Source organism: Heteronotia binoei, chromosome 1 (genome assembly GCF_032191835.1).
Source record: "Heteronotia binoei isolate CCM8104 ecotype False Entrance Well chromosome 1, APGP_CSIRO_Hbin_v1, whole genome shotgun sequence".
NCBI lineage: Eukaryota > Metazoa > Chordata > Lepidosauria > Squamata > Gekkonidae > Heteronotia > Heteronotia binoei.
Genome location: NC_083223.1, coordinates 54,105,970 through 54,129,090, shown reverse-complemented (window position 1 = coordinate 54,129,090; position 23,121 = coordinate 54,105,970). Strand labels below are relative to the sequence as shown.

At 43.1% G+C, this 23,121-nt stretch overlaps 1 protein-coding gene across 3 annotated transcripts in view; it reads left to right on the top strand.

Moving 5' to 3' along the window:
* The window catches only part of SNTG2 (syntrophin gamma 2), a 442,273-nt gene that overhangs the window by 142,141 nt on the left and 277,011 nt on the right, over positions 1 to 23,121 (top strand). The window contains exon 2 of one of the 3 annotated variants that reach the window (XM_060234602.1): positions 18,580 to 18,657. In XM_060234602.1, coding sequence (XP_060090585.1) covers positions 18,580 to 18,657 — 78 coding nt within the window. Of the gene's footprint in view, positions 1 to 18,578; positions 18,718 to 23,121 lie in introns of those variants that run through there. The other 2 variants (XM_060234592.1, XM_060234610.1) reach the window with 2 other exon arrangements.

The following is a 23,121-nucleotide window of genomic DNA, read 5'->3' as shown; positions in this document are numbered from 1 at the left end:
GGCTATCAGAAACAGCCGGCGGAGGGAGTCGGGAGCCCACCCCACTGGGGGATCCACACCCCGAAAGTGATGAAGGTGGCGCAGATAGAGCCAACAGAGCCAACAGGACAAAATAAATAGGCTGCATTATGCAGCACAGTTGAGAAAGTGCCTTATCCCATATACTGATGAAGTATATACAGGATTTGAGAACAAAATTGTTTCCGGCGGTGATATTTGGGGGATTTTTGGGGACGTCACAGGAAGTGCTGTGAAGTCACTTCCTGTTTCCGGCAGTGGCATTTGGGGGAAATGATGCCATTTGGGGGAAATGATGTCACAGGAAGTGATGTCACTTCCTGCTTCCGGCAGGTGGCGCGGGGGGAATGATGTCACAGGAAGTGATGTCACTTCCCGTTTCCGGCAGGTGGCGCGGGGGAAATGATGTCACAGGAAGTGATGTCACTTCCTGTTTCCGGCGGTGGTATGACGTCGCCGGAAGTGACGTCACTTCCTGTTTCCGGCGGCGCGCGCGCTTTGCGCGCGCGCACTCCTGCCTTCCCCCCCCCAAGGTGTCCCTGGCTGGCCTTCAGACATTATGGCCACCCTAGTCCTCTTGGCTGTTTGACATAATTTGATAGGTCTTTCTGAGATTTCCAAATGTCACCACGATCCAGTGTTGGCATTTCAAGGGTAACCTGCTCAAATTTGTGGCCAAAGCATTTTTCTTTCCTCTTTCAAAATATTATGCTTATTTCTGATAGGCCAAAGATTGTAGATTTTAAAAATTATTCTAAGCTGATAACAAGCAAAGCTTTAAAGGGAACAAACTGTCCCATAACCAAAGGCCAAGGCATGCTTCTGGGACATGTAGTTCCCACAGGGTTGCCAGCTCTGGGTTGAGATTTCGGAGTAGCACTTTAAAATGGTGGAGTTGAGGAGTGGAGAGGCTTCAATGGGGTATATTATCATAGAGTCCACCTTTCAAAGTGGCCATTTTCTCCAGGTGAACTTATCTCTGTCACCTGGAGATCAATTATAATAGTGGGAGATTTCTAGCTACCACCTGGAGATTAGCAACCCCAACTTCCCATGATACACAATATTCCTGTTACACACACAGAGCTATCTTTCTCAGGTTCATATGCTTTTGGGAATCGTCTTGTTTCATGTTAATATATAGGAAGAGGGGCCTCATGGGACACCTCCAGTGAAACTTCCTTGTCACCTTTGCAACCATGTAAGGAGGAAGGGCAAGATAATTGGTTTTGGATTGAAAAAAGCTCATGAGGAGAACTCTTACAAGCACCCCTCCTCTTTTGAATTTTGATGGCATCAGTATATACTGAAATATCAAATATTAATAATAATAATAAATTTTATTTATATCCCGCCCTCCCCGCCTAGGCAGGCTCAGGGCGGCTAACAACAGTTCAATAAAATTATACAATATACAAAATAAAGTGATTTAAAACAACATTTAAATTATACATTAATTTAAAACAACAATCTAAAACCAGTTCCAAATGTCTGGGTCATTCCATAGTTTAAACGGCGGTGATCTTCCTGATGTTATTCTGAACACTTATATTATGGCAGGGGTCACTAGATAAATCGTTGGTGGATTAAACAGCCATCCTGTCAACGTCTACAAAAGCCTGTTTGAAAAGGATGGTCTTACAGGCCCTGCGGAATTGGTCCAAATTCCGCAGGGCCCGTACCTCCTCCGGAAGTTGATTCCAAAGGCACGGGGCCATAACAGAGAAGGCCCGTGCCTGTGTACTCTGTAATTTTGCCTCCTTTGGCCCAGGGATAGTCAGTGTGTTCTTCCCTGCTGATCTCAGTGCTCTTTGGGGCTCATATGGGGAGAGACGGTCCCTCAGGTAGGCAGGTCCTCGGCCATATAGGGCTTTAAAGGTGATAACCAGCACTTTGTATCGGACCCGGTATGTAACTGGCAGCCAGTGCAGTTCACGCAGCCCCGGCTGTATATGCTCCCATTTCGGGAGTCCTAATAACAGCCTGGCCGCTGCGTTCTGCACTAGCTGCAGCTTCCGGGTTCGACACAAAGGCAGCCCCATGTAGAGGGCATTGCAGTAATCTAGTCTTGAGGTGACCGTCGCATGGATCACTGTTGCCAGGTCCCGGCGCTCCAGGAAAGGAGCCAGCTGCCTTGCCCGCTTCAGGTGGAAAAATGCCGACTTGGCAGTGGCCGCTACCTGGGCCTCCATTGATAGTGAAGGCTCCAGTAGGACTCCCAGGCTCTTGACCCGGCCCGCCGCTTTCAGCGGCGCACCGTCAAAAACCGGGAGAGGTATTTCCCTTCCCAGAGCGCCGCGCCCTACGCAAAGGACCTCTGTCTTTGTCGGGTTCAGCTTCAACCCACTCAGCCTAAGCCAAGTTGCCACAGCCTGCAGTGCCCGGTCTAAATTCACTGGGACGCAGTCAGGCCGGCCATCCATTAGCAGATAGAGCTGGGTGTCATCCGCATATTGATGACAACCCAGTCCAAAACTCCGGGCAATCTGGGCAAGGGGGCGCATGTAGATGTTAAATAACATCGGGGAGAGAACTGCTCCCTGAATTATAGAATTTGGTATTCAGTATTATAGAATTTGGTATTCAGTATTTCTATACAGGTATTCTTTGTCATCACAACGTCTACCTTTACCTTTTTATTCTTTCTCATTAATAGCATTTGATTCTTGGCATACAGTAGGAATGAATAACTTGTACTCTGTACTCCCTGATTAAGGCAGGAGTTAGGCGGCCTATGAAATAAATTGGATGATGGCCTTGAATATTTACTATGGTTCATCATTTAAAAGAAAAAAAAAACCCTAGACCATTTCATAGAAGCTGCATTAGTGCAGACCATTATAAAGTCAAGTACAGAAGCCCATGTTTGCCTTTAATCACCTAATTAGATCAATTACACTAATAGAACTCCCTGCTTAGTTGGAGTAGGAAGGCAAAATTAACTTGATGTGCTTGAAACTCTACTTACATGAGTGTCTAGTAACTAATGATACACTCCATAAACCAGGTATTATTTTGTTTTATTTATTTCTTGTATGTCAGAGTTACACACAGGATGAATATAATAATACAAAATAAGGAACCAAGTTGATACAATGGGTATGCAGACCAACTGCGCAACAGAGTTGCCAACCTGCAGGTGGGCCTGGGGATCTCCCGGAAGTAAACGGATCTCCAGAAAACAGAGATCAGTTCCCCTGAAGAAAATGGGGCTGCTTTGGTGGGTGGACTCAGTGGTATTATACCCTGCTAAGTTCCCTCCACTTCTCAAATCCCGCCATTCCTAGGCTGCATCCCCAAAACTCCAGGAATTTCCTGGCCTGGAGCTGGCAACCTGTTGGGCAGTCCCCCTAAATACTAATATCTAAATTTTCAATCCACTTAGTTGCAGATAGGAAGACTTCAAAGAGCTCCATCACATTTCCCAGGAAAGCATTCCTGTGACATGTGGAGAACAGTTTGGCAGGTTGTATCACAATTGTGTTTGGGTCCTGGTATTTTGCCCCATTTAAACAATAGGTCTTCATGGGTGGAACTGATTCATCCCTGTTTGTAACCATTCATCCCCTAAATTTTGTGATTGCAGGGTTTGGGAAGATCTTATTGCTGGGTGTCAGGATCTTAGTCTGGATAGGCCTGTTTCAGACATGTCTTTGAGGATGGGCAACTCTCTGTTTTCAGTGATCTTACTAAAATCACGAAGAAGAGTTATAGATTTATAAATAAATTTACTATATTTATAGTCCACCTTTTGCACTGAAACTAAGTGTAGATTAAACAATGTAAGTCAATACAATCAATATGAATTTAATAAACAGTGTACTAGAATTAGGACTACCAAAATCTGAATAAGTATAACATATTAGGCATGATACAGAGTGCAGATATGATAAGGAAAATTGTATTACATCAGTAGACAACAATGAAGTGACAACAGGGTAATACATGCAGTAAACTGGTAATAAATATATTCTATATATATATAGTCTGCGTTTCCTTTCTCTTTATAAAGTACCTTCCTGAACCATTCTGCTATAGTGTAGCTGTATTATTTTTAAAGATAAGGTTTTACATAGTTTATATTGAAGGAACAGGAGTCCTCCTGATCTCTGCAGCCAGGCCACTGCACAAAGCAAAGGCCACCACAGACAAAAGCTCATGTACAGGCAGTTTGTTGCTCTTGCCTGTTTGTGGGCTGACACCCACAGAACTCCCTGAACAAATGAGTGAAGCTGTCATGGGGGAACATAGCAGGAGAGATGGTCTTGCAGATATGAGGGCAGGGCCAGATTAAACGCTGTGAGGCTCCTAGGCAGTTGAAATCTTGGGGGGCCCCCTCGCAAATTATCTCCGAGTTGGAGCACCAGCCCCACTGCCCGGGCCCCCTGCTGCAGCCTGCAGGCACTGGTGGCTAAAAAGGCATTCCCCCATTTTCACACCACCACTCTTCCCAGGCTCTTCTCACCCGGTTCCTGCCTCCCGCCCCAATCTCCCCATGGCCCCATTCTCCCCACTGCTGCTCTCTCAGGGCTCTTCCCTGCTCCCCCACTCTCCCCGCGGCCTCATTTTTGCTGCTGTCACTCTCCCTGGGCTCTTCCCTGCCTCCCCCACTCTCCCTGCGGCCCCATTTTTGCTGCTGCCGCTCTCCTTGGGCTCTTCCCTGCTTCTCTGGCTCTCCCTGCGGCCCCATTTTTGCTGCTGCCACTCTCCCTGCTGCCACTCTCCCTGCCTCCCCCACTCTCCCCGCAGGCCTATTTTCACTGCTACCACTCCCCCCAAGCTCTTCCCACCCCCAAGAGCATGAGAGTGAGCAAGCTGGGGCCGCGCAGCTGGCTGCTGGAAAAAGCAGCCAAGCCTCCACAGCCTCCCCCCCAAATTTTATGCCTTGCCCCCCCCCCGAAATTTCTGGCTACAGGGCTGAGCAGCAGTCAACAGACTAACAGCACATTTATCCATAAATCAGTCTCATGGTTACTTATATTCTTACAGATGAAATACCTAGGATGCTCTCTGTCGCTCCACCTCTAAGTCACTCAGCACAGCAGAGCCACCCCTCCTGCACGGGATTTCATGGAGGGGGCTGGGGTGAAAAAGCAAGTGAGATCCAGGGCCAAATGGAGGGGAGGAGGGAGGGGGGGAGTGGAGCCTCACAGACTCCTAGCTAAGCTGCTCCCGTTGCACGGAGGTCCTTTCAATGCCAGCCTTTCTCAGCTTAAGTTTGAAAACAACTGCTGCCCACTGTGCATGTCTGTTCCGCCCCCTCCTGTGCCACAGCCAGTCACCAGCTAGACTGCACAGGATGTCAGCAGGATGCTGGGAAAGAGCTCTGCCTGCTGGGAAAGTGAGTTTCAGAATCATGCCACAGAGGAGGGATGCACAAGGAACATGCTGGCCATGAAAACGGGGCGGGGGGAGGGAAGCTGGCCCGGGCCCCCCAGAGACACGGGGCCCCTAGGCAAGTGTCTAATTTGCCTAATGGTTAATCTGGCTCTGTATGAGGGTCTAAAGCTACCCAGGCCTTGATCATGCCTGATCATACGTGCATTGAATCGTATTTTTACATGTTGAGATAGGGTTGAACCTTGGGGAAATATGTATGAGTCACAGAGTATTGGTTGTTTTGAACCAAGCAACGTTGTATTCTGAGTCACATTAATGCAAACTCCAGTGGCATCAGTGTTAGGGTTGCCACCTCTGTGTTGGTAATTGGAGGCTTTAGGGGTGGAGCCAGGAGAGGGTGGGGTTTGGGGAGGGGAGAGGCCTCAGCATGGTACAATGTCATAGAGTCCATCCCCTTTTCTCCAGGGGAGCTGATCTCTGCCAGCTGGAGATCAGTTGTAAAAGTGGGAGATCCCCAGGCCCCACCTGGAGGCTGGCAACCCTATCAGTGTTATTTCTGAATGAGTTATTTGGATTCACAAGAACCTTTCATTTCTTAATTATCACAGTACAGTTGCATTTCCCTTATTAAGGATCTAATACACAGTTTGAAGATACAGTGATTTCAGTGGAATCTTTTTATTTTTAGTCTTTAAAAGCAGTAAGATGTAAGAGATCAACTTTGTGTGTGTGTGTGTGTGTAGTGTTTGGTTCTGTAAAATAATTAAACAGAAAAGTATGGAAGAACTTAATTATTTAGATAATCAAAACAGTTTCTCTCTGGAGAAAGAGGAAAGTAAAGGTCGATGAGAAGTTTAGTTAGGATTCAGGTGTGATGTCAGTCTGTTGCTACCTTCTGCTGCTTCATCCTCTTGGGCCAGATTGTTCATATTGACCTTTTGAATTCTCCATGACCTTTTTCAGCTTTACCATCTGCCAGGCATCTCAGATTGATTGGAATTCTGCTATATTATATGCCATATATTGTTACATTGGAAGATGAATGGAGAAACCTAATCACCTTCTTCCTGGAGTACTTAGCTCTGCAGTTTTGTTTGGTCACTTTCTTGCTTTGCAAATAGGAAATCTCTTTCATGTGAAGATTTCAGTGCAGGTTCATCCCCTACTAGTACTTCTCCTGTTACAGCTGAAATAGATACACATAATCTAGAGAGCTATGGAACTGAATCCCTGACCTGGATAGACAAAGCTAGCCCAGGCTCATCAGATCTCAAAAACTGCGCAGGGTTGACCGTGGTCAGTATTTGAATGGGAGACCACCAGGGAATGCCAGGATCACTATACAGAGGCAGACAATGGCGAACCACCTCTGAATGTTTCTTGCCGTGAAAACTCTACTGGTTGCCATAAATCAGACTTGGGCTGCCAGAGAAAATAGTTAAAATGACTTACAAGTGTAAAAACTATACCTAGGCCATTTTCAGATCATTAGTCAGGGATTAGAAAAGGCAATATGAAATGAGTTTGAATTCCGCTGGGCAAGGAATGAAAGAACTGGGTTAGAAATAGTGGAACATGTACCTGTACAAATTGTGATGGCAAGATGACAATGCGGGTGTTCTCCATGGGTTGGGGGCTTTCTTTTGATGGAACACCTACCAATGCATAGCTAAACAAGCATTTCTTAGGACAGCAACCCTTAATAAAGCAGTATCCAAGTGGTGCCGCTTGAATTTCAGGCACATAAGCCCCGACCCCACTCACAAAAAGTACTTCCTGCTCAAATTTAAAGGCACACACACACATTTTAAAATGGGACCTGTTTGCAGGTTTCTAAACCTGCCGGAGATCTAGAGGTACATGGTGGCTGTGGGGATGGGGCTTTCTCCCACCAGCCAGTTGGCTGGGGGCAGGGTGGAGCCTGTAAAACCGGGGGATCCCCCACTGGGACCTGGGAATTGGGAAGCCTATTTCCCAATGTAGACTTAAAGTGGCTTACATTATCCTTACAAATGCATGTGAGGTAGGTTAGGCTGAACATGTGTGAGCTTCACCCAGTGAGTTCCCATGGCATAGTGAGGATTTGAACATGGGTCTCTTAGATCCTAGTCTAACCACCACACAAAAGGTCATTCCTTGAATAAAACTTTGTTGGTCTTAAAGGTGCCACTGGACTCTAACTTCATTCCACCACACCATACTGACAAACCATACAACCTTGCTAAGTACCTGATCCATGAAACAAAGTATTGTATTCATATAGTCTTTTCTAGGGAGAAACCCCACCCTCTCTGGTATTGACGTCCTCACCTTCCTAAAGCATTAGTCAAACTTGTTCCAGATATGTGTTCTGGATTTGAACTTTGTTATTATCGATGATGTTAATATGGAGAAATGCCTCCCATGAAAACCTGCTTCTCTCTAACCCATGAGTTGGCATCTGTCTAATAGTTTGCACAACTTAAGATGGAGAAGAGGATGTTATGATCCATTTTGCCTGCATGTGGAAAACTTATGCTGAATAGAAGGGTCTAGCCTGCTCTTCTTGCTGATACACTGGCTTTGTGGGAAATGATGAGAGAACTATTCTTGTTCCAGGAGCACACTGTGTTTCCATTCATATTACTACCAGTGCAACTGTGTATTCAGTACATACAATACCTATATTCTCTTTTATAATTTACTCCAGTATGTGGGCAAAACAACAGTTCCAGAATAGTATGGGAGAGCTCTTTTCTCTGTCCTGCCTCTGTCCTGCCTACACTATAGTTTTATTGACTGTATTCTCAGTCCAAATATAAATCTCTTCTTTTTAAAGCGTTTAACTCATATTTTAATTTAAACACTGTCACAGTTTCACCTTCTGTATTCTCACCTCTGCTGTTGGCACTTTTGACAGTTAATACACATTTTAAAGAGGTTTTATTGAAGGAGACACCTGTCAACCTACCAAGAGATTGATTCTCATTAAATTTGCCACAATGTGTTGAGGAAGTAGCCTAAAAATGCTAACTATATTGTGTTTAAATGTTTAGATTATTCTTAGGTGGTTGCTCCATAGAACTGCGATCTCCATAACATTTTTAAGTGTCTCTGTCTGCATAGAAATATCTTTATTTCAAATATCTTTTAAAGAATTTATAAGCAATGCTAGAATCAGGGTTGCCAGGTCTGTGCTGGAAAATACCTGGAGACTTTGGGGAAGAATCCAGGAGAGGGCAGGGTTTAAGGAGGGGAGGGGCTTCAGCATGGCACAATGCTATGTAGTCCACTCTTCAAAGCAGCCATTTTCTCCAGGGGAGCTGATCTCTGCCAGCTTAAGATCTGTTGTTGCCAAGCCCCAATTGGAGGCTGGGCAACCAGAATTTCTAATGGCCGTCTGGATAATGCACTAGAAACTGTGGGTGGCTGCAGCCATGTAGTGACATATAGATGCAATTATGGGGAAATATGAGACTTGTGCAGATACTACATTCATAAGAACTGGGAGCCCTTCAACCACACATTGGTGCAGTGTATGGTCCACATGATGCAAGCAATATGCAAGATTCCTATGTTAAAACTGGGGAAAGTGTGGATTTTCCATGTGTATACTGATTCCATATGCACAAACAGCAGAAAATACATGCATTACCCAGCTCATACAACATAGCAATTGGGTGCATCATGGGGACCATCTGCTCATGAAATGTGTGATTATCAGACTTCTAGTTTGCATGAACTTAATACCTGCTAGGGATGCCAATCTCCAGGTGGGACCTGGGGAACCGCTGGAATTAGAAGCTCATCTGCAGACTACTGCAGGGATCAGTTCCCCTGGAGAAAATGGATGCTTTGGAGCAGGGGTGTCAAACATTCATTTTGGGGAGCAAATCAGGCCCCCAGAGGGCTCCTATCAGGCCCCCAAGCAACTGGCTGTCATCTGCTTCCTTCTCCCTCTCTCTTGCTTCCTTCGGCATCTCAGCTAGCTTTGGAAGGCTTGCTCAATTGCACAGCGGCTACAGAGCAAAACCTCTATTTTCTCCATTGGCTGAGGCTCCTCCCTTGGGGAGGAAGGGGGAGAGGGAGAGCTTGCTTTGCCAGGCTCTCTCAATCGCACAGTAGAGCTACTGAGCCAAGCCTCTCTTCCTTCTATTGGCTGAGGTTCCTCCCCCTCCTAGTCCCCTGGGAAGGAAGAAAAGAGCCAGAGCTTCCTTTGCCCAGTTCCCTGGGCAAAGAAATTGAATTTGAATTTTTGCATGTTTTAGCTATATAGAAGTAGTATAATTGGGGAGGCTGCTGTAATTTTACTTTGCATTTGTGCAAATAATGTCAATTGTGCACTTTTGGTAAGCAAGTTATTTTGAAATTTCTTAGAAGCTCTTTTATAGCAAATATACAGTTTTCTTGATCTATGAATTGTTTTATAGATATGAATGATCTATCTTTATGCTGAGTAATGCTGAGCATTTTTGTATTGATATATTGTAATCTCTTATCCATCATGTCTTAGCTTTGCTTGACTTTCCTATAAACCCCTACTAGCAGCTTCTTGTTTATGTGAGATTTTTCAAGGGCATCTATTTTGGTGACCTTGGACTTCTAAATGCTTTTGTCTTTTATCTACTTTTGTGATTTTATGGAAATTTAAAATAATTTCCTGCAACTTTCCACTCTTGTAAGTATTGGCATCTGATGTGCAAATCCAAGCTATACTGTTTTTAGTCTCCCAAGGTAACCCTTAATATTTAAACAACTGTAATGCATAAATTGATTTGTTTTCTATTTGAGTGCTAAGAAGAAGGCGTTCTTTGGACAAATGAAGAATGAAGACAATGAGATTATGGGGACATGTTGAATAACTGGGAATTAAATTTAGATACTTTCTTGAATACTTCAGAACCATTTATTATAACAGATTTCTTCTTTGGTGGCTTCTTCCCTGGCATTGGATTACTGAAGCTTCATAAATCATACAACTATGATTAATCCAAGTTTAGATGATCTGTTCTAACCAAATGTATCACTGAGAAAAATCAGATTTTATAAGTGCATAGTGAAACACATCCTACGTGTCAGACTATTGGTACAAATTTCTTTGCTAGATATTAAGATATTATTTTGTTGCACATGACTGAGTTATAGTAATAATGCTGAGTCTTATTTTTACATTAATTTATATTTAGAAGATGGAATCTAAATAATGTCACGTAGTGTTCTGCTTGAATATGAGAGTTTTGGACTTCTGTCAGTGACAGATGCTTAACCCCATGTTCCCTGAATAGTGAAATCTCATCCCATTTGTTTGATTGGTGGTGTTTCTTGTTCACCTGAGATGTTGTTTTAGGACCCTGAAGTTTTTACTCAGAGTTCTGATTCTCAGGCTTTGCCTCAACTTTTAATTAAGATGTACTGAGCAAGCTGCCTTGAACCACCAGGCCAGAGGGTGTGGCCTAACAGATGTCAATGTAATGAGTGTAAGGAATGTTGTAAATTTAAAAATTAGCATTCTTATCTATTTAATAAATCTTATTGTACCCTTACTCTAAGAAGTGCAGACATTTTATGGAACCCATATAAGTTTTATGTATGATGTCACTGGGGTTGCCAGGTCCTACCTCTGCCGGTGGGGAGATCCTGAAGCCACTCCAGGAGTCTTCTGCCACGTATGGGGTGCAATGACATCACTCAGAAGTGATGTCATCACAATGCTGACATCACGCATGACCTCTTGGTTTTGGGCAATAACTCTATGGTATTTTTGTTACAAAACCATAGCCTCCAAAACAGAGCATTGTTACACGATCTCAGGAATGTGATGACATCACTTCTGAGTGATGTCATTATGTCAAGGACATCACAGGCCCTGAGCCTGCCTAGCCGCCCTGAGCCTGCCTCGGCGGGGAGGGCGGGGTATAAATAAAAATTTACTTACTTACTTACATGATGGCATCTTTGTTTGGGGGTGGGGTTTCCTCCACCAACCAGGTGGCTGGTGGAGGATTGAATCCCCAAAGACTGGGGGGGTCACCTGGCCAGATCAGGTGTGTGGCAACCCTAGAGGTCGCTGAAATATACTAGGAGTGAGGAGGTCAGTTCATATCCCTACTTAGTTCTTAAACTCACTGGATATTAGGTTTCTCATTCTCCAAGTAGGCCCTTGAATTCTTCGTGGAAATACAACTGATCTCCAGACTACAGTTCCCTTGGATAAACTGGCAGCTTCAGAGGTGGATTCTGTAGCATTATACCTCTTCAGGACCCTCCCCATCTGAAACTGTGCCCTCGCCATGCTCTGCCCCCAAATCTTGAGGAATTTCCCAACCCAGAGTTGACAACCTTACTGGGTGACCTGGGCCTGTCACTTTTTAAACAAAAAAGGCCTACATGTTTAATATATATAACCCTTTGTCTACAGAAGTCAAGTTATAGACATTTTGGCAATAAATTTAAACATCCAGTTGAGACAAATCTACCTGCCAGTTTTATATAAAAATTATCAGTTTTTGTTTCAGAATTTCACTCAGCATTTTAGTTTCTATTTTAGTGTCATTGACTGTTCCTGCAATTCAGCTATATCCTGTCCAGTGGAAGTAGCATTTTTAATATCTATTTTTTAGTGACATTCTGAGAGTTCAATTCTGAGCATGTATTACTGAATTCAAATATTTGCGTCTGATGTCTTGAGTAGAGAATCGGGTTGACAATAATCAATCATATCTAATTAGCTGGTGACACACTGTGTTTACAGTAATTAAACAAGCCATTACTGCTTACTTTCTCATGATTAAGATCACACAGATTGAGAACCAGCTGTTAATCATTCCTGTTCCAAGGCTAATATCATTAACAGAAAATGCCTGCATTATAACCCAGGGCTATTTTTAACAAGGCTTTTAGCTGAGAGACTTGATATAAGTAATAAATGATACATTTATAAGACTATAATGGAAATACTGGAAATCTTACATCACCACTGATTGCATGGGCTTGCTCATCCTATGTTTTGTGTTGGAGAAGATGATCTACACATCCTGTCACTTACTTGAGAAATGGAACATTTTAAGAACATATATTTTCAAGAACACATCTATGAAACATAGCCAGCATTGGCACCATGGGTGGTTGACAGTACCTTTTCCATAATCTGGTTTGTTAACAAATGCATATGCTATAAAGCCAGTAACTAACAAACTATCCCATGTCAAGAATTAGGCCGGATGTATTCTATGTTTAATATGTAATTTGTGTTTGACAACTTTTCTTTTTTGTTGGACAGCACAATCTGAAATTATTTGCTGCCTCTTTTAGTTTGAAAAATCAAAAGCTTTCTCTCCCCCTTTCAGTCTTTCCCTTCTCTGTTTCTCCTTGCTCCCCTTTTCTGACAGTCTCCCTGTCTTCCCCCCATTAACCTACCCCCCTCTCATTTTTGCCTCACCCCTTCTCTATCAATCTCCGCTATCCCTTCTCTGTCGATATTCCCCCACTGTTTCTCCCCCCTTCTTTGACTATCTGCCTTTTTCTTCCCCTTCTTGTCAATATTCCCCTCTCTTTCTACTCCCTCCTTACTTTGATCTGCTCTTGCTGGTGGAGGCCCACAGGATTTACAGGGGCAAATCCCATCCTTGCCAAGCCAGGTGCAGTTCCAGGCCTCTGGGATGTCTGGAGACACTCTGGGCCTGGCATGGCTCCTAGATTCCACTGCCATGGCCAGGCCCAGAGTCAGCCACCAGTGCATCTGGGCTCAGATTGGCTCCTGGACACCCTCACTGCCAGCTCTGCAGAAAGCAAGTAAGTATGCTCTCTGTGTTGGGTGGGAGATTTTAAGATTTCAGATTGTCCTGGAAACCTGGGGGTTCCCCCAAGTGTGCAGGAATATCTGTTTCATGTCAGTGTGTCCTATCTACAGATTCAGATATCCTAAGGGGGCTATACTTCACTATTAGATATATAGATTACAGTGTTCTTGTTCTGTTTTATTCCTCACTCATGTCATTATTCTCACTGTAAAACCATTATAAAAATATCAATAACTAGTCAAAATCTAATATAGATAATCCTATGTAGAGTTGCCAGCCCCCTGGTCCAGGCAGGAGCTTCTCTCCCTTTGCAACCTCCTCCTCACCACCAACCAGCTGCTGGCAGGAGGAAACCCTACCCACAAATGCCCCCAAACATGGCATGATAATGTCATCCAGAAATTTGGATTCAAACCATAGAGTTTTGTCCAAAATAACTAGAGCATCACCACATGATGTTGGCAGCATGATGATATCACTTCTGGGTGATGTCATCATGCTGTGTTTGAGGGCATTTATTGATACAGTTTTCCTCTGCTGGCTAGGTGGCTGGTGGCAGGGAAAAGCCTGTAAAAGCAGAGGAACTCCCACCTGGACTTGGGAGCTCCTAGGCAGGCCTGAGGATTCCCGCCACCCCCCCCCCCTGCTGGAAGCAGGTAGGACCAGGTGACCCTAATCCCAGGTGAGTATGTTGCAGTCACATTTGTAGCATGTAGTTTATCAGACTGGGATGTCCTCCAACCACTCTCCAAGGAAACTTCCTCCAATGAAAGAGCCACTTAAGTTGGAGGAAGGCTTCAAACTTTGCTCAGTGGAGTGGGATGACAGGCATGGGATTTATGTCACTACCTCAAAACCAGTTTAAGATAGCTAGAATAACTAAGCCTTCATTATGATGCTTGCTTTTAAAAATACTCAAAAGATTCCTATATCTTCTTAAATAGTTCAGAAACTGAGCCTAATGGTCTTTCTGAACATAGAGACATGAAGAGTTAAATGAGTAGGCACTCTTGACTAGATCATGCACAACTTCATACTAGATAAGTCAAGGCTCAGCGGTAGTTATCTCATAGGGTAGCTCACAGTGCCCACGCAGGTTCATTCGTTTAAAGTTGTGGTACAAGGACCCTGCTGGATTTTTTTATTTTACCAAAAAGTGAATAATCCTCTATAGGTGAGGGTAAAGGCACCTTAACTGTATAGAGAAGAAGGCATACTATTCCAGTGGCTATGAAGGTTCAGATCTTTTGACAAACTTCAAAGATGCAAAGTACTATTCTGTTGGAGCTATGCAAATTAAATATTGAACCTAAATACATTTATGCTAAGGGCCAAACTAGATGTTACAGCATCCATGGACTAAACCTGTGGATACTGGCACCATTTTAGAGTTGAATTCAGGCCATTTAAAAGGGCCTAATCCTGATTGTGCCTGCGGTGCAGCGGGGCCTGGTGCTCCTCTTTCACCCCTTCCATACTCCTCTTGAGGTGCCAAAACAGGTGGAAGGGGAACAAGATCATCTGGTGCTGCTGGACTGGGGGCCTGATCCCTTCACAGCATTTTTAAATGGCTCAGGTTCACCTCTAAAATGGCGGTGTCATCCATGGGTCCAACCTGTGGATGATGTAATGTCTAGATGGCCCTAACTGCTGTGGTTTTTACAGGTGATCTCATTCCAAATTTACAATGATAGCCTTGGATGAGGAATACCGTAATTCTATTAAATTGGGATAATTTGTTAAAATGAAAGAGTGCTCTAATAATTCTGAAATCATTATGCTTCTCGGCTTGTATATCAAAACAATCTGGATTTCACCTGATTTCACAGCATTTGGTCCATATGCTATACAACTATTTCACAAGGCTGCAATTGACTTCTGTAGCCTGTGTCAGTTTCTGACAAAATGTAACTGTTTGTATTCACTGTATTCACTGTGTTTGTGATAGATATGGCATGTTAATCTTAAATAAATTCAGAAGATTCACTGAGTAAATCTATGGATGATTTTATCACTAGTGATTTCAAGATATTTCTGGAATTGATGCAACTATTGCAAATTTTGTTTTATTGGCATTCTTATAAGTATTTTTGGATTTTGTTCACAGTACAATGCCAAGCCAGAAATAATGGTTTTAAAGCTGTCCCTGTTCTCTTTGATTTTAAAGAAAATTGATGCTTTTTCACTGAGTTTGAACGCCTATCAGTTTTGTCTGAGAAGACTGTCATTCTCTTGGAACAGCAAAATGTTCTGTGAAAATGTTGTAAATTATTGAGAGCCACATTCGCAATTGCCATCAACCAAAACAACTGACTTTACTTCCATTACTGACTTGAGGCCCATACCTCAGGGAGGCTCACAGCTTACCAGTTCCTATGGCAGCTTTTATGGTGTGAACCACTCACCAACCACACATCTGACTAAGCAACTGTCTTGTCCACCTCTCTGTAATACAGGGTACATGTTGCATTGGAGAACAGTGCTAAAAGTCACAGGTGGCTTCCAAGCCTCTAAGTATTACTGTTGTAAATATATGAGGGCCTTCCTTCTATTTAGTGCATCAGATTGTTTCTTGTTTGTGATTCGTCAGTGGAAGGAAATACTTTGTTGTTTGTTCTTATTGTTAGGCTTCCCAATCCCCAGGTCCCAGCGGGGGATCCCCCGTTTTTACAGGCTTCCCCCTGTCCCCAGTCAGCTGGCCGGCGGAGGAAGCCCCACCCTCACAGTCACCATGTACCTTTAGAGCTCCGGCAGGTTTAGAAACCTGCAAACAGGTCCGTTTTTTAAAATGTGTGCCTTTAAAACTGAGCAGGAAACAGGAAGTGCTTATGCTTGTCACACCCTTGTTCTGGCTCCACCCCCAAAGTCTCATGGCTCCACCCCCAAAGTATCCAGATATTTCTTGAATTGGACTTGGCAACCCTACTTATTTATTATTGGTATTATGACTATTTTCTTGTTGCATCTGTGTGTAGTCTGTCAGGCATTGCTACTTTTGATTGACCCAATGACATATAAAGTAAGTACTTTTTCATATAACTTCTGGTTTAGGAAATATCTGGTTTTATTAGTAATTTGGCAGTTCCAGCCTAAGTCCTGAAAGCTAGTGATTCACAGTCTCATGTTGCTGGTAGATTTCCAGCCAGTATCTTATATTTTTCCAATACAGAACTGATATTTTCAAAGAACACCAACCTCCAAGAATCTAAGAGCACAGCAACTGCACTAGAGACTGTAGTGTCACCCACAGACAACCACCCACAACAGAGCCATATGCACATTCTTGTGTGTTAGCCGTATATGGAAACAGACATCCAACATATGCTGACATGGCCCATTTCTCTGATGTAACCCTGCCCCCACCTACACATAAGGGGAAGAATAAGGGAAATTCAGCACCCTCTGCAGTCAAAAGGACTGTGGCATGCCCCGTTGGAACTCCTTGACTGCAAAATTACTGGTGCTTCCAAGACATGTGTTTGAATCCCCTCTTGCAAATACATTCCCTTTTGACAGGCAAATTAACAGGGAAGGAAGCATGCCCCTCCACCTCTATTACTAGACACCTCTTCAGTTTATTTGGCAGGAAGAAATCCCCACAGAAGAACTAAAACCTCTCTCAAACATGGATTCATGTCCCTAGTGGAGAAATGCTTGCAAAAAGCTGAAAGAGACACAAGAGTAATAAAGTAGCCACAAACAGATGACCCAGTCAAATTTTACATTAAAAGAGAACGACTACCTGCATTTTTTAAAAGACTTAATTTTCTGCTTCATTATATATGTTGTTTATTAGCCATTTAAGGATGGAACAATCTATGAATCACGATTTGTGCATGCATTGGGCCAGTTCAAGATTTGTTCTGAACCAGTTTGTTTGCTTGGTCCATGCCCGAACTAGAAAATGAACCCCCTTTTTTCGTTTTTGCGGTTTGTTTTCCCAGACAGCCTGGCGCTGATTCAATCAATACCTAGGCAATACTGGGGGCGACTTCAAGGAGCCCTGGAAGCACCCATAGCAGTTGTCCATAGCTTGGTTGGTAGCTCTGGGAGCCAATTACAGAGCTCCTATTCTGCTCTATGGGAGCAGACACCCTGATTCCACTGCTTCCACTTTGCAGCACAAAGAGAGAAGTGTTCGTTGTCATGAGAGCTGAAGCTGAGCTTTTCGGGGTCACTTGCTTTGGGTGGCTATAACTCTGACATTCTAAATCCAACCGTTGCCAAACTTGGAGGGTGGGTGGAGGAGAGCCTGCTGAAGACTCCCAGTGAATTTTACACCTCCCAAACCAAACAAACCAATGAACCATGCACCGGTTCAGACAACCATATGAATCACAAAATGAAATGAACCTCCAGTTTGGGTGATCACATGAACCATGAACCAACATGAACCACCATTTTTGTGTTCCAAGCCCATCCCTATTAGCCATTAATACTGCTTTGAAATATACTCCTATTATCTTATATCTGGTGTAAATATCCGCGTCTCAATTCTCATTAAGGGTTTTTAAAATGTTCCAATTTGTGCTAAATGGAAATATTGTTTAATCACAGGGGATTACTTATTCACAATTAAATTCTCATGCCCATTTTATGTTGCACCACAGCATAGATTATATACTTGTAATACTGGTAGAAGGTGAGCATTCTCTCCTTTGACAATGTCCCTATATTGCATGAATATGTCTTTCTTTCTTGGCTGATTCAGCAGGATCTCTTGCTGCACTTTTTCTTGGGGAAGCCTAATTTGGTACAGGGGTGCTGATCAGGATTTCCTGTGTCATTTTGTGAGGATGGTGGGAAGTGGTATGGTGTAGGATAGGACTGAATCAGTAGAATTCTTTTGCAAGGGATTTTGAAGACTCTTCAAAAGCAAGTACTGAACAGTGTGCCAAATATGCCTTTAAAAATCGCAAAGGACTTCCTTATTGACTTCTGAATGCAGCCTCAATCATTGTCACTGTAGAAATTAAGCCATATGATACCATCAACAGCAGTGAACCAAAGCATCAAATCAAGAGTGGTGTGGTGTAGGGGATAGAGTGTTGGTTAAGACTTGAGACAATTGTGTTCAAATCCCTGCTCTGCTATAGAAGACCACCAAGTGATTTTGGGCCCATTGCAATCTCTCAGCCTAACTTGCCACACCAGGTAGTTGCTATGAGGATATAGTAGAAAAGGGGAGAACAATGTAGAAAGCTTCTTTGTGTCCCAGTTAAGGAGAAAAGCAGGATACATATAAATAACTTGGGTGTTTTTTTCCTATTTCTGTTTCTTACTTTTCCTTCTGTTCCTTACCTATTGTCATGGACTTTGTCCAAACAAGCAACTGCTATTTTGAGCATATAAGACATACTTTATAAAGCCATCTTTATCGCTTGTCATTTTTTCTAATGTTCTTGGCATCTTTCATTTGTATTTTATTACTTTGCTTCCACAGACAAAAACTGGTATTGCATTATTGTACGACGAAATAACGGAAAACACCTACGAAATCCGACTGAAGCTTACGAAAGAGGTATTAGCAATTCAAAAACAAGATGTCATCTGTGTTAGTGGAAGTGATCACAGTGCAAATGTAAGTGCTTCTATATTTTTGTGTCCCCAGCATGTTTTTTAAACTTGCAAAATTACCTGCAAATAAACTGTTCTAAGCGGGTAATAACAAAATTATGTCACAGAACACTTAATAGATGGAAATAGTTAATGGTTTTCTAAGTAACAGAACTGATTCAGCCTTATAACACTATACATGGAAATGAATACTAGCACATAGGAATTGATAATATAGTCTCCCATCATCAGTGTTTCCCTTTTTTTTAGGAAGTGGTTGTCTCAATGAATAATTTCAGAAAGTCTAACATATTCCCTCCAGGACTAATTGTTCATCTAAGCAGGTCTCATTTGGGGGCAGAGCTCACTGGAGTGGTGCTCCAGAAGTTAAGTTGGCTTTGGCTGCATTGCCCAACTTCCCCTAGGCAATGGGGCCAGCTTCTCTTCCTGGGCAGTTTAAGCTGCCCGGCAAGAGAAGCCTCCAGCTGGGCTCTGCATACAGTGGGGAGAGACCTCCTTGCTGCATGCAGATCCCAGGACTGCCTTCTCTTGGTGGGCGGTTTAAGGTGGCTGGCAAGAAGAGCCTCCAGCTGGGTTCTGGTTTAAGGTGGCAAGAAGAGCCTCCAGCTGGGTTCTGGTTTAAGGTGGCAAGAAGAGCCTCCAGCTGGGTTCTGCTTGCAGCAGGGATAGACCTCCCTGCTGCATGCAGAACCCAGGGCCGGCTTCTCTTGGCGGGCAATTTAAGCCATTCCAGCTGGGCTCTGAATGCAGCAGGCAGAGACTTCCCTGCTGCACGCAGATCCTGGGGCTGGTTTCTCTTCCTGGGCAGCCTAAACCAAACAGCAAGAGAAGTCTGTAAGCAAGCTCTCCATGCAGCAAGGAGAGACCTCTCTGCTGCATAGAAATCCTGGCCCCAGCTGTTCTTGCAGGACAGTTCCTTCCTTCCTTCCTTCCTTCCTTCCTTCCTTCCTTCCTTCCTTCCTTCCTTCCTTCCTTCCTTCCTTCCTTCCTTCCTTCCTTCCTTCCCTCTCCCCCCTCCCCACGTTTGCTTTCTTTGTTTTTCTCTGTCCCCCTTTCCGTCCTCCCTCCCTCCCTTCCTTGTCCTCTTCCCTCCCCATCCACTTGCTTTCTTTCTCTCGGATTCTCTCATCAGCATACCTCATTTGCATATGCCACACCCCTGCCATCAGGGTGTGGCATATGTAAATGAGTTATTCTAATGAGCTTCTGCAAATGAGATAGGTAATGAGCTCCTGCACCTCCTTTTCTACAAAAATGACCCCTGCATCTAAGTACCACATATTGATACTCCCATGCCTTTAAAGCTTTTCAGTCTGCCATGGGACTCCATTTTCTTTTCTGAAGGCCAAGAAATAAACCCTCAATTATATAATTTAGCCATGTAGAATTATATTGTCTGAAGACAGAGTTGCCAGCTCCAGGTTGGAAAATACCTGGATTTTTTTTGGGGGGGGGGGCTGAGGAAGGTGGGATTTGGGGAGCAGAGGGACTTCATAGGAGTCCCTCTGCCATATAGTCCACCTTCCAAAAGTCATTTTCTCCAGGTGAACTGGATTGGTCTCAGCTGTAATAGCAGATCTCCAGCTACCACCTGGAGGTTGCAACCATATCTGAAGATCTCATATACTGTTGAGCTTCTGCTAAAGTTTATTGGAAAAGGGCAGGCCTATATCATGAGGGAGGTACAGAGAGAGAAAGAGACCATATTACGAGTTTCCTTTTTTTAAAAATGTAATTGTTTGCTTAGCTTCAAGGTTGGCTCCACTTGCACAAGACACAAGGGACAGTTTTGCCCAGTTTCTCATCTTCCTGCAGGCCTCCCCCAGTATTTCATAACATCTTGTTCAGGAACAATCCCTTGTTATTCAACAGTGACAGGTAGCTTGGGTGAAGAGGAAGGCAGGAAAAATCTGCTTCTTTGAGTTAGGGTTTACCCTTTTACTTATGAAAACAGCGTTCTGTCTAGCTGCTTATTAAGAAGTAAAACTGCTGCTGTGATTCAGTATTCTAGAGGGCTCCATGCAAACGGATTGTACTGCCAGACCAGCACCTGAGCTCCTAACTTTTATTTATTGTTAATATTGTTAAATCTGGATCCAGCTATATCCACATCAGATTACTCAGTGCTGTACCAGTCACACAGCAGATATTTGTGGATAGGTCTCTGTGGAAGGCACAGCCTGCTTATACAGTTTAGACATCTTTAAATTAAATGTGAAGGCTAGTGCTTAGGGAGATAATGCAAGTTTGTGACCCTTTCCTGAAACTGAAAGGCAAAGACTGAATTATACCGTGCACTTTTGACAGAGCTAATATTTATAAAACTTTTGTTTAATGTCATCTGGGAACACTGCAGTGCATATTTCTCGCACAACTATTTTCTCTCTCATTTACCTGTTTCAGAAAGTCATTTTGGGGAGCAAACCCTGTACAATAGGAACAATTTGTCCAAATGTCAAAGGAGACAGCAAGATGTTGTGATGTGGTAAGACTCGTCTCAGTGAACTGGAATATATTTTTAACAAACAGACTGGCTTCGTATTGAAGGTGTCTTCAACCAAATGAAGCAGCAGATGGTACACCTTGCACTTCACTGAGAACGAACACAGCAATTACATTTCTAGCCTGTTAACATTAAGTACTGCACAACATTATACATGCCATTTAGCGCTAAATATAATTGCTAAAAAAAATTTGGTGTTGTGAGGCTGAATAAACTAAATATTTCTGAATAAACTTTATGTTTTTTCAACGATGTTGGTTTTTTTTTTTTTTTTTGCCAATTATATGCAGTGCTGAACTGCATTAGTAGCTAGTAACACATAAATTAATTTATGCTCCTCATTCCAGGCTATTTGTTGGTCATATACACATTATGTTAACTACCTATCCTCATGAATTTATCGTTATATACATATTTCAGACAAGCTAAAGCACTTCTCAACATTACTCTAATGGCCTATTGGTGGCATAATGAGGATGAGTTGAGGTGGGGATGGAGCTGTGCTCTATTAATACTGTAAAAATCCTCTACACCCAGATTTTGTGGCTAGGGTGGACTGGATCTGTGCTTAATGTTGACAAGCCATTTCCTAATATCATTACTAGTTCTATCTTATAGATATAAAGCAAATATAGGTAGTTTCCTTCACCACATTCCGCACCTTGCTCCTTAAACCCAACTTTGAGAGATGAACTTAAAAGTGTACTTTTAAATCTTATTGTTAAAGGTAAGACCATAGCCTCATTGTAGCAAATTCTTTGCATATTCAATTAGGGTTGTCATCCTCCAGGTGTGGCCTGGAGTTCTCCCATAATTACAACTTATCTCCAGACTACATTGATCAATTCCCTTAGAAAAAAAGGCAGCTTTGGAGGGTGAACTCTATGGCATCACATCCCTGCTGAGCTCCGCCCATTCCCCAAACTCTGCTCTATTTAGGGACCATCATCAGAAATTCCCAACTAGAGTTGGCAACCCTGATTTGGTCATAAAGTAATAAAGATATCAAATTCTGAACAACTTGCTCATGTATGCTGCCATTCAGAATATAAAGTTACTAAAGTTTACAATCCTCCATTAAACTTACTTAAAACTTTTACTTGAAAGCAGGTTTGGAACTGATATAATAAAAGTTATTGCTGCATTGTACAAAATTATATTTTTTTTCTCCCATTTCATTTCTCATTTGTTCTGCTTTACTCTTTTCTTTTCACACAATGTTCTGCTCCTCCTCTTTCTCCATCTTTCCCCCCGTAATAGCAATGCCATGATAACTTTTACCAGGGAATTCATTACTACTTGGTGGTAATCTTTCCAGCCAGGAAATTAATCTCTCTCAGTTCCCCACTCACCCTCATAATCCTATATATTTCACCTGTCAGCCTCCTGCCCTTTTAATTTATCACTTCAGTGTCTTTTCAACCATTACAGCAGAGCTATACAACTCTTGTCCAACCAGACCAAATGCTACTTGTATTGTGGCTAAAATCCCTGAGTTTTTGCCACAGAAGGAAAGCATTAAATGATTTCTTGTTGGTTGCCTTGGGATAGGACATTAAGTCTTATTCTCTTGGACTGTTGATTAAGGGAATGCATATTGTAGGAACAAAGTGGCAGATAACATAGAATGTCCTGTTGCAACAGCCAGTGGTGTTGAGAAGAATTCTCATAATGAGTCCCTGTCTATAGTGAAATCTGGCTGCCTAAATCCATATGAAAGCCCCGTGGCACAGAGTGGTAAAGCTGCAGTACTGCAGTCAGAGCCCTCTGCTCACGACCTGAGTTCGATCCCAGCAGAAGCTGGTTCAGGTAGTCAGCTCCATCTTTGAGGTTGGTAAAATGAGTACCCAGCTTGCTGGGGGGAAGTGTAGATGACTGGGGAAGGCAATGGCAAACCACCCTGTA